The sequence below is a fragment of the Podospora pseudopauciseta genome (assembly GCF_035222475.1).
Source record: "Podospora pseudopauciseta strain CBS 411.78 chromosome 5 map unlocalized CBS411.78m_5, whole genome shotgun sequence".
Taxonomy (NCBI): Eukaryota; Fungi; Ascomycota; class Sordariomycetes; order Sordariales; family Podosporaceae; genus Podospora; species Podospora pseudopauciseta.
Window position 1 is genome coordinate 1426003 of NW_026946665.1, and position 16959 is coordinate 1442961.

At 53.1% G+C, this 16959-nt stretch overlaps 7 protein-coding genes across 7 annotated transcripts; 4 read left to right on the plus strand and 3 right to left on the minus strand.

Annotated features, from left to right (window-relative positions):
- Positions 1-296: 296 nt before the first annotated feature.
- Positions 297-2322, plus strand: QC763_509950 (uncharacterized protein; the record flags this gene model as incomplete). The annotated part of the gene is made up of 4 exons (XM_062913582.1): positions 297-610; positions 660-715; positions 770-973; positions 1036-2322. The coding sequence occupies 4 exons, from the start codon at positions 297-299 to the stop codon at positions 2094-2096; spliced, it is 1635 nt and encodes a 544-aa protein (XP_062765007.1). The 3' UTR covers positions 2097-2322.
- A 263-nt stretch (positions 2323-2585) lies between these two features.
- On the minus strand, positions 2586-3473 carry QC763_509960 (uncharacterized protein). Its single transcript, XM_062913583.1, has 2 exons — positions 3131-3473; positions 2586-3017 (listed from the first exon to the last, which is right to left on the minus strand). The coding sequence occupies exons 1-2, from the start codon at positions 3375-3377 to the stop codon at positions 2767-2769; spliced, it is 498 nt and encodes a 165-aa protein (XP_062765008.1). The 5' UTR covers positions 3378-3473; the 3' UTR covers positions 2586-2766.
- Positions 3474-5100: 1627 nt separating this feature from the next.
- On the plus strand, positions 5101-5850 carry QC763_509965 (uncharacterized protein; the record flags this gene model as incomplete). The annotated part of the gene is made up of 1 exon (XM_062913584.1): positions 5101-5850. The coding sequence occupies one exon, from the start codon at positions 5101-5103 to the stop codon at positions 5848-5850; it is 750 nt and encodes a 249-aa protein (XP_062765009.1).
- A 625-nt stretch (positions 5851-6475) lies between these two features.
- Positions 6476-9553, plus strand: QC763_509970 (uncharacterized protein; the record flags this gene model as incomplete). Its single annotated transcript, XM_062913585.1, is given in 8 exon segments — positions 6476-6671; positions 6747-6895; positions 6949-7121; positions 7177-7232; positions 7291-7391; positions 7404-8583; positions 8639-8721; positions 8786-9553. The coding sequence occupies 8 exon segments, from the start codon at positions 6542-6544 to the stop codon at positions 9551-9553; spliced, it is 2640 nt and encodes an 879-aa protein (XP_062765010.1). The 5' UTR covers positions 6476-6541.
- A 264-nt stretch (positions 9554-9817) lies between these two features.
- Positions 9818-11612, minus strand: QC763_509975 (uncharacterized protein; the record flags this gene model as incomplete). Its single annotated transcript, XM_062913586.1, has 2 exons — positions 10934-11612; positions 9818-10875 (listed from the first exon to the last, which is right to left on the minus strand). The coding sequence occupies exons 1-2, from the start codon at positions 11271-11273 to the stop codon at positions 9818-9820; spliced, it is 1398 nt and encodes a 465-aa protein (XP_062765011.1). The 5' UTR covers positions 11274-11612.
- Positions 11613-12131: 519 nt separating this feature from the next.
- Positions 12132-15718, minus strand: QC763_509980 (uncharacterized protein). Its single transcript, XM_062913587.1, has 2 exons — positions 14157-15718; positions 12132-14079 (listed from the first exon to the last, which is right to left on the minus strand). Exons 1-2 carry the CDS (start codon positions 14214-14216, stop codon positions 13402-13404), a joined length of 738 nt encoding a protein of 245 aa, XP_062765012.1. The 5' UTR covers positions 14217-15718; the 3' UTR covers positions 12132-13401.
- Positions 15245-16857, plus strand: QC763_509990 (uncharacterized protein; the record flags this gene model as incomplete). Its single annotated transcript, XM_062913588.1, has 2 exons — positions 15245-15930; positions 15986-16857. The coding sequence occupies exons 1-2, from the start codon at positions 15720-15722 to the stop codon at positions 16855-16857; spliced, it is 1083 nt and encodes a 360-aa protein (XP_062765013.1). The 5' UTR covers positions 15245-15719.
- Between the last annotated feature and the right edge of the window lie 102 nt (positions 16858-16959).

The following is a 16959-nucleotide window of genomic DNA, read 5'->3' on the forward strand; positions in this document are numbered from 1 at the left end:
CATTGGGTCCCCTACCCCCGGTAGCTCCCAAAGATGCCTATCGGCATGGGCCCGCCAAACTACCAACGCGGGTACCAAAGTGACGTTGCTGATGTTCTGATATCAGGCATCTCCGCTCGCAACTCTGTTTTTGGCTTCTTGGGAGTTGCCAGCCTTGATGGCTGTGTAATTGGCTTGGCCACCTTTCTCTTTTGTTGCTGTTCTCTTGGTACCAGTTCCTTTCCTCTCCATCATCATCGAGCAAGTCTTATCAGTCTCTCTTCTCGACAAATCATCCTCCTCTTTCGACCACCACGATGCGCTACGACGACTGGGATGTCATCCTTTTCCCGACTGGCCGAGACGCCAAAATTCCCTTCAAAGAGTTCAAGGTCGCCTGCCATGCGATTCCCGATGTCGAGTTGTCCCACATTCACGGCTCAGCTGGTATGTCGGTAATGATGCCGGTAATGACCTGCTTTGTCCCGAGTTTGCCGGCCGGGTCCTCGTTCCAGATATCTCTTCACTGCTGGCGCAACCCCGAGATCAGCCAATTCACCCGGACTTACAGCAAGCACATGGAGCTAGTCAAATATGAGGCCCGCATTCTCCTCGACGGACGCTTGGTTGCGTGGGTAGTGCCTGGCTCTTGATGAAATCCCCTCCTGACCGGCAACTAGTTCGACTGTCCTTGACCGCAAAGTCAACGGCCCACATCTTATCACTAGCACATTTGGTTTGTGGTGATTGTTATCCTTGCCAGTGATCTTGCAGTAACATGTTCTGACAGAATTTACCAAAACCGGCGAGCTTGAGCGACTCAAGTTTCCGCATTTCCGTCGCGAACTTATGTTTCAGAGCCACTGGAATCCCGCGGACGACATTGGCCGAATCAAGGTCGTGATCAGCGAAGGCTTCCCTCGGGACTCCCTCTCAGTTCCCATTGAGAGAGTCAAGAACGTCGTGGCATTTTCCTTTCAGCATGCTCCTCTTGGTCCGTCTTGTTTCCCGGACCTCTGGTAGCAACTACGGACCGAGGCTGATGTGATAGCACAGAGATTCTCGAGGCCAATGGCATCGCATGGCCCAATCCTTCAATGTGGCGACGTCCTTCCACGAACCCTTCGATGCCAGTCCCCACATACCAAACCAACGATGGAGCAGAGCTTCACAGCCACTCTCCACGCCGCAAGTCATTGCTTCTTCGCAACGTCAAAAGCCAAGGGTTCCCTACTCCTCCAATACCGGGCAGCATCTTCCAGCCCCAAACAACGTCAGGATATCTTGGCAGCTCAACATTTCCCACCCCTCTTCTTCCCCGTACTTCTGTCAATACCTATGCGGACCCTTTTAGTTCATCGTCAGCATACATGGACTGGGTAAACTCCATGAGCTCCATCGTCAATAGCGGACAGTCAAGCGATTCAAACAACTCTTTCAAGGCCTTTTGGTCGAGCTCTACGATGCAGGCGCGCAAGCAAACAAGTGACATTAGCATGCCGGATTATAGCGCCACCATGGACGAAGTCGACGACATGAAGGTTCCGACCAATACGCCTACAGCCTTGGATCTAGATCATCAATACCATCTGCCTCAGCATCGCCACGATGCGTCGCTGCTGCCCCCGAATCTTGCATCCAGTCTGACACAGTCACTCTTGAACCAACCCATTCCGCTTCCATCGTCAGAGGTCAAGTCCAAGAAGGAGACCAGACATCACCTGGGAATGGGGTTAGGGGAGGTCGATCCCAACACGGCCTTCCGAATGGGAACACCTATCCCCGGATCAGGGGATGCGGCCTGCCACTCTGCGCGGTCATCCTCCACAACATCATCGAGCGAAGAGTGCGGAGACCGTGGTGGGTTGTTCGGAGACAAGGGAAAGGAAAACGCTGCACCGTCGACGCTACCAGATCAGACGGTTTTCTGTGGTAGTTCGAGAAGCACCTCAGGAGGTGAGCTTTGCTACAACAGCGGTGTCAAGAGAAACAGAACGTTTACGCCTGCGAGTGCGAGGGCCATTGATGACGAGGATGAGCCAAGAAGGGCTAGTCCCCATGTCCGGGTTGCCGATTATGCTAGTGACAGTGAGACTCTCGGGACGTCCGTTGCTTGATTGGTGGGGCTGGGGGGCGGACGGTTTTGTGTTACAGCTACATTTATGTCGGCTCTTAGTGCTTGTTTAATGTTTCGTCTGAGCTGGGACTTGGGCACTGCAGGCATATTCTATGGTCGTGGGTTTACAATATTCATTCACGTGTGGAGGGTATTGAAGCAACCAGGACATGCATAGGAAAAAGATGGGTCGAAATAATTTGTATGCATAGGATATCGCTAAACGAGCTCGCTCCCCTCCATGGCTTTGGTGTGTCATGTGCCCTGTCTATTCTATCTCAATTAACTTCAACCGACCCCTGGGAAATTCTTTTATCCTGCACTTTGCAGTCAAAGGTCCTGTTCATAGAGGCCAGGCTCGAATCTACCAAGGAATATCACGCCATCATATACGCTTGTAATGCTCAAGAACTCAGTATTCGTTTCTAGTCTGGCGTGGCCAGTTGCTGAGACAGAGACCTAGCTAATAGTTATCTAATGAGTGTAGTTACATTCTCTTCTTTCTTCATCCTTCTCCAGAGTTGACCATATCAGTTTCTTTTTTTTCCTTTTTTTTTTGTGTGTGTTTCTTTTTCAAAGTAGACCTTATCAGTTCCTTCATTGTGGCGCGCCCATGAGAGATTGAAACACCCCCAGACTCTCCTCAGCGAGACAGTTTGAGATCATCAACCTTAAAAGGTGTGCAGGTAGTGGCCGACAAAGCTCTTGCCGATGCTGGTAACCTGAGAGGCGAGCTCGCCGGCGCCGAACGAGTTGGCCAGCGTCTTGGCCCACTCGGCGGCATGGCCCTGCACGGTTGCGACGATGAAGCGGTGCTGGTAGAGCTTGTTGTCCTTGTCGTGGAGGACGAGCCAGCGGTTCTCGCCTTGGGCGTTCTTTTGGCCGTATTGGAATTTGTCGTTGATGGGGAGGATGAAGTTGTCTGGATCGGGGGATAATGGGGTTAGTATGGGATGGGATGGGATGGGATGGGATGGGATGGGGGGGTTGGGGGGTTAGGTTGGGACAAGAGGGGGTAAGGGGGGAGAAGCGTACCGCCTTCTTTTTTAGCACCGGGGAGCTTGCTCAGGTGAGTGGGGCTGGACTCGTCCTTGTAGAAGGTGTCTTGGATGTAGAGGAGGACGTCGGCTTGGTTTTGGGTGATGTTTTTGGCTTTGACGATGTAGTAGTTGGCTTTCTTGGTGCGGAGGGATTGGGACCAGGTGATTTCTTGGAGGGCGGAGTCCGCGTCGGGGGTGTAGGCCGGGATGGAGAGGGTGTTGCCTGCTTCGGGGGTGGACATTTTGATTTTGGGGGGGTGGGTTGTGTTTGGGTGATTGGTGTGGTGGTTGAAGTTATATGGGAAATGTGTGTTTGTTGTTTTTGGTGAAGAGAAGGGAGTGGACTGTGGAGGGAGGATGGAAGGCCTTATATGGTTTTTTCCAGCTTGGACTGCTTTCTAATCGGATCCCGTCTTTGGAATTCATCATTTGCCTTTCGTGCTTGGGGCTCTTGATTGTGCTAGCCACGAGCTCGTTACCCAGTTTGGCCCTATTGTCGAGTTTGATCGCATCATCATCATCATCATCATCACCACCATCCATGAGGAGGAGCACAACTGGCAATCGAATCACACATCTAGACCCAATAGTGTTGTGGATGTTTCATATTGTCTATCCCAAAACCGACAACTTTCTCCATCATTCAGCTTCTTTCCTTGCGTTGAGGCGCATGCCACAGTTCGATTTGGATCCCTCGCTTGAGGCCAGATCGAGTCCCGACTTCCCGCTGCCAAAGTCCAGAATGTGATATTTCACGCTTGCAGCACTGTTTCCGAGCGGTGCCTGAAAACTTGTTTTCATCCTCGTGGTGATGCGTTGGTGTCAACTCGTTCTGTAACGCCAAAACTAATACTTTTTCGGCATTGAAAAGATGTTGGCGCTCGGGGAATGCATCATTGCATCGGATTTGGAAATCGGGAGGTGGGTGATCGAGACCCAAGCCACGTGCCCCGCTTGGAGTTTAGATCGACGTGCGGTCTTCAAGACAGGAAAGGCGCTGCGAGTGGAGGCTGGCTGGGAATTGCTTTTTTGGATATTTTGATCCCGGGAAAGAGTAGGTTCTTTGATGATATCACGATGTATTGCAGATGGTGATAGCATCATTGCTGATTGCTGAAAGCAAATCTCCTGCCACCTTATCTGGAGCTGCCGATTCATGCTGCCATTGTCACACCGCCAATTCTGTTGAATCCGTGATGATCTCGATTGTTTAGGAGCACAGTTTGCGCGATCAGGCCAGAACGTCCGTGAATAAAAGATGGCCGGAGGAGGCTTGAGAAAGGAGAGCTGAAGCTGCAGCAGGGGAAGATTGTGATGGAGAGAGATGCCGAGATACCAGGCGTTGGCGGAGGGGGTTTTGGTCGCTCTGCACGGTGAAAGATGATGATGGCCACATCGATAATGTGGCAAGTTGAGGTTTGCGCAGAGATCGCAGCTGATCGCTTCGGAACTACTGACATTTTGAGAATCCTGCTCCGGACGCTGTCCTCGATGTCAGCGCTGTGATATCGCCCGAAGGCCTAGAACAGCCGGGACATGGGAAGAAGCCGAAGATAGAGATAGGAGAGGCGAAGAGAAATTGAGACTGCGAGACTGCGAGGCTTTGCCGGGGGAGAGGACCCGAACCAGATGCCTGTTATGTGGAAGTATAGAATGATTCGTATTTCCAATACTCTTCAAAGCAGACTCCTCTTCTACAAGGCAAGATAACTGGCCAGTCGATTTCCACAATGTCTGGCAATCCATCCGACTCCATGGGCCAAGTCTCTTCTGGCTCAGAGCCCCAGTTCACAAGGCAGAAACGCATGAAGTTCGAAAATGGCCAACTCGTTGAATACTGGATCGATGTCCCCATCGAGAAACCGAAACCTGGTGAGTAGATTTCAGGTTTTTTAGTAGTTTTGACTTTCACAGCGATGAATCATCACTAATCTTTTGCGCACAGTCGAGAAGCCGAAAGGCCCGATGGAGCTCTTCAAGGAATTCAAGTTCGACGAGGACATCTCGCTCGGCTCCATCTTTCCCAGTCTAAAAGGGACCGACTTCGATGCCCTCACCATGAAGAACACGTCTATGATCTGGCTTGGCCGGGATGCCTCAGCGCTCAAGAAAGCTGGGCTGTGGTTCGAGACGGATGTTGAGTTCCGTGGCTTGTTACAACCCATTCACGACGTCCTCCGTGATGTCTTCGCTCAAGAACAGCCCGGCCTGCATCTCTCAGCACACCTGGGCATCCAACAGGATTACAGCGACGATCTCTTAGCAACCGGCTTCACCTTCAAAGGGAGCATCAACGGCATCAACCGTGGCTTTGGCGAGTTTCTCACTTTCCGCAACGCTGGTGTCGAGCTCAACGTTGTCCCGAGTAAAGGTGTTGATCTTGAGACTATGTGGGGGTTCTTTGGCACGCTGCACCTGGCCATCCCCAACTCGGTGGTGCCCCTTGTTCTGGAGTACAAGCTTCAGCCCAAGGCAGATTCTCTGGATATAGCTATGAACTTTGGCGGAAGTGAGAAGTGGGAGAGTGTCTTTGGCGTCTCAGGTCTTGATGCGAGTGTTCCTCTTGTCCACCTCGGCAACCCACCACTGACAGAATGCTGTTTTAGCTCGACAAAGTCACCTTTGGGACTTCAATCATCAAGTCGGACGTTGGGAGGACCTTGGAGTTCTCTATTCTGTCAACCTGGAATCTCGGTGGCGTTGTTGTTGAGCTGAGTGGCCACGTCAAGAAATGTTTGTATCCCTTGCCTCTTCGCCTATTTCACCTCGTTGATAGCCAACCAAGAACTGAACAACGCTAACCCAACTGATCAGCCGGCTCGCTCCTCCGCGGATACATCAAGACGCTGGCAATGGATGACATCCGCCGGCTTTTCAACACCATGACGGGCTCCAACCTCGACCCTGTGGAACAGGACGTCCGCTTTAGCGAACTGACCGTCGAGATATCTCAAGGCGGCTGGTGTTGTACGGCGAGGTCTGGGTTGACTCATACAAGGTCGCAGCCGCTGAGGTTCTCGTCTCGGTCGACGGTGTCATGATATCCGGTGCTGTTGACGACCTTCACATCGGTGAAGATGTTTGCATCAAGCAAGCCCGCTTGGAGTTGATCATTGGTAATGTGAACCCGCCCAAACCTCCTTCTCAAGATCACGCGGAAAAAGGAAAGGAGGCCACAGGGGGAACTCAACCGCCGCCTTCCAGCGTGAAAGGAGTTCTGGGACAATCACCAGCTCAGAAAAAAGGAACCTCTGTTGCGGCCATAATCCGCGGCGATGTCGAGGTCCATACTGGCGATGCCCACCTCAACTTCAAAGTCGCGGCCGCTATTACAAAGTCTGCTGACGGCCCACTCAACTATTTCGTGTACGGACGGCTTGAATGTGAGAACGTCAGTATTGGCAAGATGCTGGGGGGTGCCATGGGAGATGACCACCCTATGGATCTGCAGCTTGACTGCGTGACGCTGGTGGCGGCGAGTAAGGACATTTCTAACGATTACGGCCTGAATGCGGCGCGGTTCCCGATCAAGGAAGGTGAAATTTCCCTCGTCCTCGGTCACATACTCTGGGTCGATAACAGCTGACAGCGGACGTGGATGCCCACAATAGGAATCTTCCTTTGCGCTGAACTAAAGTCGGTGCCGTTTGTTGGTGACTTGTGCAAGGGCACATCGCCAGAGGACAGGTACATCCTCCGTGCTGAATATTCCAAGAAGGGCGGTCTCAGCGTCGGTATCATCTTGCCTGAGAGCATTCGAGTAGGTCAAACACGTGTGAAATCTTCCACTCACCTGACTGACCATACCTCCAGATCGAGCTATCTCCCACCGTGGTGTCCGGACCATTGACACTCATCATTGAAACTCAGCCCGAGTTGCGTGTACTCTTCCAAGCTACACTTTGGGTCACCCCCGAAGGCGAGGAGAAGCCTCTCCAGCTCGACCTTGGCGTGGCGGCCAACAACCTGCAGGCCGCAGCCTATGCGTGAGTCCCCCATATCAAACTAGAACCCTTGGCTCCCCTGCTGACCTGTGAATAATCAGATGTCTGGCTGGTGGAAGAACCCCTTGGGTTTGAGTCCTAGGCTCAAGATTGGTACGCGAATAGCTCATAGTGATAGCGCCGTGGTTTCAGGTTGCTGACATCTCACTAGGTCCCCGCCTAACCCTGGAAGTCGAGATTGTTTACGAACAGTTCCTCGCCACAGGAGCACCATCCGGCATGGGCTTCGAAGGCGGCTTCGTCGTCGACGAGGTAGACGCCTAGGCGCTCGCCATCAATCTCGGAACCAACCCCAAGGAGACGCTAGTCAAGCTTCAAGCAACCCGCTTCGAATCCAGCCAAGTCATCAACCTCGTCAACGCGGCAGCAGACCTAGACATCGACAAGCCCGACCGCGAGATCATTCGTTTCCAGGACGTCAACGTCTACGCCAGTCCGCTCGGCTGCATCATCGGCACACAGGTTTACCCCCCTGGCTTCGTCGTGCAGGGCAAAGCCTTCATTCTTGACAAAAAGGTCGAGATTGACTGCCGGATCGGTAGTGAAGGCCTCAAGCTCAAGGGGGAAATCGAAGGCTTCACCCTTGGTCCTCTTGCAATCCGGGGCGGGAAGTGCGCTGATGGCACTCAGGGAGAAAATGCCTTCATTGACTTTGAGATCACTAAAGAGCGGCAGTGTTTTAAGCTCAGCGGGAGCGTGGCGCTCTGGGATCTTGAGGCTGGTGTGTTTGTCAAGGCACAGATCATGCCTGATCCGGAGCTTGAGTTCAATTTTGAACTGGCATGGAGTGATCTCATCAAGTTTCAGGTCGATGGCAAGCTCATCAAGCCTGAGCCTGCTGACAGGGAGTTGGAGAAGGGCGGTACTGGTGCCAATACCGGCGCTTTGGCGAACCTTGAAGATGCCGATTTCCAACTCCATGCTTTGATGGAGCAGCGGATCCTGACAGAGATCTCGGAGGCGATGCAGAAGTGGTTTGCAAGTGCTCAAGCGTCGGTTGACCAAGGTATTGAGGAGGCCAAACGCAACGTGGACGAGGCAAAGCTTGAATTTGAGCGTAAATGCGAGGAGGCCAAGCAAGAGGTGAAAAGAACGCAGGCCAAGTTTGATGCTGCCATGGAGGCGGCCCAGGCTGATCTGCGAGCGGAAGAGGAAAAGTGCCGCCGGGAGCAGGTTGAGAACGAGCAGTACATCCTGGAGGAAGAGAAGCGTGCCGATGAGCACATTCGCCAAGCTGTTGCTGTCTTGGACGGGAAGAAACGGGATTTCCAGGATGACATGGACGGCAAGAAGCGTGATCTTGCCCAGAAACGGCGCGATGGCGAGGAAGCCATCAATGGCAAGATTCGTGATCTCCAGGGATCGCGGGAGAAGCTCCAGAGGGATTTCGGCAACGCTATTCAGGCGTTGGAGAGTGCCAGGGCACGAGTGAATGAGGAAGAGTGTAAGTGGTCCTCGCCCCAGGGCATGTCGTGAACACTTTCTCACTTTCCATCTAGGGCGCGTCGATCGAGCAAGACGGGACTATGACGATGCTGTTGACGACCTTGATGACGCAGCATGGTACGAGAAGCCATTCAAGGTAGGGAGACTACTTCTGCATTTTGGTTAGCTTGTACATACGCTGACGTGCAAACGAAATCCAGGCTTTCCGTGTTGGAGTCCTCGGAGCTGAGCTGGCTGTCATGAAGATGGCTCTTGGTGCGGCGAATCTCATCCTTGATGGTGCAAGATTCATCGTCGAAGGCGTCGCCTACAACATTGCACTCGGGGCTGTTAACCTGGCCGAGGGTGCTCTCCGTGCCGCCCGCGTCACGTGGGACGGCATCATTGCCGCCGCTCAAGCCGCTGTTGACGGTGTCGTGGCTATCCATGCTGCCGGAATAGAGATAGCAAAAGGGGCTGTCGTCATTGCAGAAAAGACTGCTTTGGGGATCAAGCAAGCTGCAGCAGCGACAAAGGGTGTTCTTTTGGCAGTTCAGGAAAAGATCTTGGAGGCTGCTCGAGCTGTGGTCAAGGGAGTGGCTGAGGGGATACACTTCATTGCTTTCCAGACAGCACTCGCCGCGCTCGACTTTGCACAGAAGAATACCACGTGGGTCGACATTACAAAGGCAGGCCTCGACGCTGTTAAAGCGGTGGCAGCAGCTGTTCTTGCAACTGGCAAGTGGCTCGCCCAGCGGCTGGCTGACACGCTCAATATCGAATTGGTCGAGCTGACTGGGTCTCTCAAGACCATCACCAAAGGTGGACCTTTTACCATCCGGGTTAAGGGTTTCATTCTGGGCGAGGCCTTTGACTTCCGGGCGACGTGGAGTCCGCGGGATGTTCTGGGGTTCGTGGTTGGGCTCTGTAAGGAGCTGTGGGACAGGTTCATGGAGAATGTGTTGGAGTTGTTTGAGGCGAGCAAATAACGAGACAGTGGGAGGGTGGTAGCTTGCAAGATCAGGTAACTTAGATTAGTATCAGATTCCCAATGGACACGGAATTGTTTTGTTTTCAGGGCAATCGGACCCGTCTTCCTCTTGAAATATCCCTACATGTCCTCAAAGCCCTGGAGAGCCCCCATAGGTACCCTTCCACAATTAAAAACCACAATGAATCGTACAATGCTATCCAACCCTCCCTTCCCCCAACCAAATCCCCAAACCAAGACAAAAGAAACAGCCTCAAAGAAATCACCTCTCATGCCCCTGCCCCATAACCTCCCCACTAACAACCTTATCCAACACCCCCCCCCCACCTGCAGCAAACATTCCCTGCCCTCCCTCCACCGCCGTCAGTGGCGACACTTGCTCTGCCCTAGGCATAGTCCTATTCATAGTTCCCACCCCCATAGGCGTAACAGGCACAGCCCCGACATTCCCAATAGTCATACTATCCGCCCCCACCGTCCCCATCGTTCCAACCCCTTGTTCATCCTGCTCATACCCCGGCAGTTCCTGCTCCCCCATCTCCCTCACCCCAATCCCAACCCCGATCTTCCTCCCTTTTTGATCACCACCCCCCTCCAAAGCAGGGAGCTCATACCTCCCCGGAGTGGGCGTCTCCCCCCGAAAGTAATACCTCAACCTCGACCCCGCCCTACTCCTCGCGTCCATCTCCTTTGGACTGGGCGGGACTTCGTCATTATTGAGATGGTGGTTAGCATTAATATTAGCCCAAGCAGCAATTGCAGCAGCGACATTTGTCCCCGTCGGTGGCCATGCAGCAGCGGAGGCAGAGGCAGGGTTGTGGTTAGAGAAGTCACCGTCTTCAGAAGGGGGGCCAACGTTGGTGTCGACTCGGCCGAAGGAGTCCCTTTTTTCGTGGGAGCGGTACCCCCCGCGGATGGTGGTGCGGGAGGGGGCGCGGAGGTGCCAGCCTGTGGTTAGGGTTGAGGGGTCGTAGCGGTGTTTGGATCGGGAGGGGGGTTGGGAGGAGCGGGGTGAACGGGGGTGGGCGAGGAGGTAGGTTAGGACGAGGAGGAGGGCGAAGATGGGGATGCCGATTCCGAGGCCGATGCCGAGGCCTATTTTGAGGGTTTCTGACGAGGTGGAGGTGGTGTCGGAGGGGGAGGGTGATGAGGGGAGGAGGAGGGCGCCGGGGCGGATGGGGAAGGGGGAGCTGGATGATGATGATGAACAGCATGTGGCTGCTTCGGAGGGGGTGTTGCCGCAGCAGAACTGGAGGCCGGAGGAAGAGTTGAGGGTTGAGGGGCAGGGGATTAGGGGTATTGATGGGAGGAGGTTGTTTCCTGTGGTGATGTTAGTGAGATTGTGCTAGTAGTTGAGACAGAGGGGGGGAGGGGTCACGTTTGTCTGGTTGGCAGAGCCGGTTGCATGATGAGCCGTTCCAGTCTTTATCTGTGCAGCCTTGCTGTGTCATGAGGTTGTTGGCTTGTGGGCTCATACATAGTCCATTGGATAAGCAGTAGTCGTTCTTGTTGCAGCAGTGGGTTGTCGTTTTCGTATCTGGTGTTGATCCCGGCCCATAACATGGCACTTGGTTCGTGTCTTTGTTCCCCCACGTGTCGTAGCATGTTGGTTCCTGCGCTCGCACTCCATCAATGCGGCCGCTGACCAGCAGCAGGGCTAGCGTATTGGCCAGCCATATCGGTTTATGCGATGTCATTTTGGTTGTTTTGGTTGTCATGGACGTGCTGGTTGCTGGTCACAGTCGATTCCAGTCGTCTCACGCAGATCCACCTTTTTTCTTCCCTTGCAGTCGACTATTCAAAAGTCAGCAACTCAAAATCAAAACAAAAAATGAAAAAAATGGAAAAGACAATCGCGGTGGGAATACAGAGATTGAAATGAGTTATTTACAGAAGGATTTCTGGGGTGGGCGAAGGGTGGCGGCGGAGAGGATTCCAACGGCGCAGTCATCGTACTGGCCAGTGCACATAGACACCAAGTTGTGAGGGCTAAAGTGTGGGTGTTTCAATGCTTCGATGTTTCAATGTTGTGCAAGATGTGTTTTGTTGCGGCACGGCTACTCTACACGGACAAGAATGCCACGAGAAAATCAGGAAACCCTTGCAGTGGCCAATCTGCAAGTCTAATCACAATCCACGGCCAGACCCAACAAGGATCGTTATTTAAAAGAGGTTACCATGTTTGCCTTATTCCACTCAACGGTACCTAGGTAATCATGTAATCGACCCCAAAGACCCTCGAGAGGAAAAGGTAGCATAGGGGGAAGTGATCGTCTCTTGTGCCACCTTACACACGCAACACCTGAGCACTTCACCTCGAATCATGTCCACTTCGTACAGCACCCCAGACACTCCGAGCTGTTGGCCCCAAGAGCTTTCGCCTCCGTGGCACAGAATCTCAGCTCTGAAAGCCGGGCAGGCTGCCGTTTAGACTCGTCCGTGTCTCCGGAAGAACATGACATCGGAGTTAACCAGGGTTTGACGCAAATCAGTAAGAAGCTTAATTGATGGCATATGATGGTCGGAGTAATCTCCACAACCCAGGTGAAAAGAGCCATATTTAGGAGCGACCAGATCAGCCGAATGAGCTTGTCCGTCAACATTCCACACCTTTACCCCTGCGATGGTCTGCTGTGCCGCCCACAACAGCACGCGAGCCTGTGCATCGCCGCCGCGTACCTGCAGGAAACAAAATGTGTACTGTGAAGAGGGAAGGTGAAGATGTTTCAAGTTGGGGCAATTCGGTCGATGAAATTGGTGATGTGCCCATCGATTATCGTGTCGAGATCAAGGTTGGAGATGTCGTCCTTGAATTGCACACCTAAGGTAGGTCAGTGCCGTGTGTATGCAGTTTAGTATGTGACTGTCTCAGTGCCCGAGATCACCAACAATAGCAAAGACCTGCGCCCGCAGTCTCCGTGAAAGAGGCCACCGAGCCTCGGGGTCCAAAACCGCGCTCCATCTCCGCAATCTGCAAGCTTGCGTCCCACAAGAACCTACCCTAAGCTCTCAACCGTTCCATATCACGATCTCTTCCACATAATGGGCGGCATATAAGGAAGGTGCCAGCCCTCCAGTTTCATTCCAGGATACAGTTCCTAAAAGCTTCATCCCACAATCCCCATCATCCTCGGTCCAGATTGTCAAGACCCTCCCAATTGATCACATCAACCTTGCTTGATACCCTGATCCTCGCTTGCCGCCACCTTTGAGCGGGCCAACCCGCCCTATTTTCGCATATGCATCTACCCGGCTCCTGTAGCGACCGCGCGTATCTCAAATCAAAATCATCGGCACGTTTTCCCCCGCGCGGGCCATGTTGAGGTGATCGGCTTCATATAGCCCTATGTCACAGTAAAGGATCCCGCTGCGGGAGCTTGGAGATTGAGGGTGTTGGTACCGAACGGCGTGGATTCCTTTTCCCCCTGAGAGCTGCTACGTTCTTGAAAGGCAGCCTTGCCGATCTTCAAGCATATAATCTGAGTGTTGAGAGATCATAGCGAAAGTAAATAGAATGATATCTAAGTAGGTAACAATGAGTTGAAGCCTGTAGAAATAAATCGTTGAAGGTCAGGTGGTGGAGATCACACCGCAAACAGAATTGGGCTGAGCAAAAGCTGTGCCATATTGAAGCATGAAGCTTTGAAAGGAAAGAAGACATCCGTGATCCATTCTGCTTGCCAAGAATGCTGTACAACGCGGAGAGTAGCACCCTGTCGTGATATTGATAAGGTGCTACTGTAGAAATAGCAAAGCAATATGGCAAACTGTGATGTGATGATTCTGCTGGCTGTCGGTCCGCGTTGCCAACCTCAACAGCAGACCTTTTCCGAGACCTCCTGCACGTTAAGCAGGGCAAGTCATCGGCCTCGGTCCAGGAATAGGATACGGCTTCCTCCCATTATCCGGCACACTAGCCACCCAAATCTGCAGCAAAATCCCCGGATCATTCTGCTTGTACGCACCCGGAATACTAACAGTCTCACTCGGGACATGACTCCTGCTGCCCGACACACTGAGCTGAGCACATGATTGATAAAACTGAGCCCCCATGTTGCTGTACGCAGAGTGCAAGGCCAACAGCTCCTGCCGCAGTAGATAGTGGCCCGGTGCCAGGCAGGTAGGGATCGTGGCGTAGGACCAGCCCTTGTTGGCGATCATGGTGTCCACGCCCCATTTTCCAGTCTGAGTGTTGAGGCCCTCCTCAGAAATCTTGAACCACTTGAGGTTGTTGGGAGATGCTGTGGCTGCGTTGTCGACCTTGGCCATGTAGGTTGAGATGGGCCCTTTGTGGGAGGAGGCAATGGGGTGATCAGGATCGTTGGGCCATTGAGCACCACCGATGACATGGCCCCACCACGCGCCAATTCTGTCACCGGCCTTGACAGATATTACTTGGTTGGACTGCGTGCCTCGGATACCACAGGCTAGCTGGGCGTCGTTGACGTTGATGACGGGGTTGGGCTGAGAGGGAGCGCGGAGACCGTGGAGTTGCGGGTGTTCGATGCCGTTGACGGAGACTTTCTGTTGTTGAAAAGTGGAGATCAGTCAGTCAAGGCGACGGAGAAAGGGATTTGGGAAAATGGTGTGATCGTCCGTACCTGGAAGATGCTATGAGCCTTGGCCAAGGAGGCCAGAGCAACAATAGAGATGGGCTTCATCACAGCAACGGCTGACGCAGAACTAGTCTCCTAGTTCTTGGGCTGGACTGGCGAGAGTATGTTTGCGAGATCAGAGCGGGTTTTAAATACCCCTTTAGCATCCAGCGCTCCCTTGCCCAGGGTAAGCCGGTGCTGAAGCTTTGAAGACGCATCTAGTCATGGACATCTCCTAGCCTGCTTGGCCAATATAGCAATATAGGGTCGTCATCTTTGATTGCAAGCTCAGCAAAATTACTGGATGACATCTCGTCACCAGCTGGCCTTGGTTGATCATCTTGCCCTATCGGAGACGTCCCCTCCGCGGTCCCCAGCCAGCCAGGTTCGGGATTTCATTTTGTCCCCAGATTCATCCACCTATCTGCCGGCACACATTCTGCCAAGACATAGTCAGCTTTGGCAAGGCCAGTCTGATGAGTAATTTCTTGTCGAGACTCATTCATTCCGCTGACGTCGAGATGTCGAGAAATTGGAATGCTCAGGAGTTCAAGTGTAGTGGGAGGCGTCCGCTAGCCGTTGTCTTGTTGAGTACTAAAGGATTCGGTCGGTGGTATGGTCGGCCTGGCTGATAGAAATAGAACGACTGCGTTCAAGGCTTGTAAGGCCAAACCAGGTTAGGATTCTGTATCCTGAAAAACATCAGCATCCATAATCAATGCTAGGCGACGTGGATCTTCTGGAAGCATCAAACACGTACAGCCTAGTGCAGGAACACAGAAAACTTTGACACATATAGATATTCAAGCATTGACCAGGCTTGTGGTAGAGGTGGTCGGCGAGAGCACATCATTGGCCCTGGTGGAATGCCACACATGGCCAAGAGTGCGTCTCACCTTGCTCACCGCGAAGTTGGATGTCTGAATCAGACCATGACAAACATGCCGACCCCCGCGGAGATTCCCTATCGTTGTGGTCCCGATAGCGAGAAATATCGGGGTAGACCTGCATTGGTGTAACCTGTTGTGCTTGTCGTCGATCAAGGAAAACACCGATTTGCCTTTGATAAGAAGAAGAGACGAAATTGGATTTATGGTCGACATCGGGAGCATGCTGCTAGCAACGATAAGGCAGACGAAAGTTGAATGGTTCCAGGCGGTCGGGTCGGCTGCCGCTTCAGGTGGCCAGCTCGTGGGATGCGCCGTGCCCCATAGGCACATGTGTCGCCCCGGTCCAGTGAGAACCGGTCAAACATGCTGGCCTCTGAATGGCTCTCGGGGGTCTCGGAGGAGGTAACGGCTTTGGTCCCGGCAAACGCGTGCGTGGGGGTCAGCAAGAGCAACGCACACACGTATCCGGGCCATCAGCAACTGCCATGTCGGACTCTCTCTGAGTGCCAGGTGCCTGGCCTGGTTGCTGGGATGGAAAGAGCATCCGGCAAACAGGCGCTAATGGCAACAGCAAAAGGGTTTTCCACGTCTCTTTACCTCTCCCTCTCCTCTCTCGTTTGCCAACAAGCACTCCAAAGCATCAAACCACCCCATCTTCCACCTTCAACTTTGGCGCAGAATGAGCTTTATACCAATCAAAGGCCGTAAGGCGAGGGTCCTCGTCTTTGGATCTGGCGGCGTGGGTACAATGGCAGCATACGCACTCGAAAAGGGCGGCATGGCAGAGGTGACGACAGTCTTGCGTTCCAACTTTAAGGCCGTCACGGAGTCGGGATTCAAGATCAACTCCATCGACCACGGCCTTGACATAAGCTGGAGTCCTACTCACGGTGAGCTGCATGGCCCCCACGGAACATGCTGAGCCTTGCTAACCAGCAAACGCAGTCCGAAACGCCAAAGATGAGAGACATTGCAGCGATAATGCCTCTCAGCCATACGACTTCATCGTCGTCGCTACCAAGAACCTTGCCGATATCACACCCGGCGTAGCCTCTCTCATCGACCGCGATGTCATATCAGACACGACAGCAATTGTCCTCCTCCAGAACGGTCTCAACATCGAGCGCCCTATTGTCGACGCTTTTCCCTACAACCCGGTCATATCTGGAGTCCCTTACATCGGTGCCATCGAGAGCCCCCCAGGCACAATTAACCATGTCAACCACGACGAACTCATCATCAGCCCTTTCCGCAATGACAATATCCCATGCAAGCTATCCGAGGATGCGGCCATGAATTTTCAAGAAATCTATGGATCATGTCCGAACGTGACCTGCATCTATGAACGTAGCGTGGAAAAGGCTAGATGGAGGAAGCTGCTTTACAACGCCTCTTACAACACAATTGCTGCCATCCTGGGCATGGACACATCCCGCATGCGTGCTTCAGAGTTCATCATCGACGACTTGGTGCGGCCGGCCATGAAGGAAATCCAAGCCACTGCCCGGCAAGTATCTGGGGTCCACCTCACGGATGACCTAATCGAGACAGTCATACGCCAGGACAACTACAAGGCCTTCTTCCGACCGAGCATGTTGCAAGATATTGACAAAGGCAAGCACATTGAGGTGGAGAACATCATCGGAGAGCCAGTCCGCGAAGCCGAAAAGGCAGGTGTCGAAACACCCACCCTCAGGGTCATTTACAGTCTTCTCAAAGCCTTGCAGTTCAAGATCAAGATTGTTGAGGGCCTCGTGGAAGTGCCAACGAGCGGTGAGAAACTCAAGTATGGAACATCAAGGACACGGGGAGGGTAGAGGTGGAGGTGTTCAGGTTGAGGGTTGGGGTTATTTGCGATGAAGCTCTCTGACCCCTGCCTCACAAGCGGTGGGGTTGACGCTAGCGGTGAGAAGTGGAAG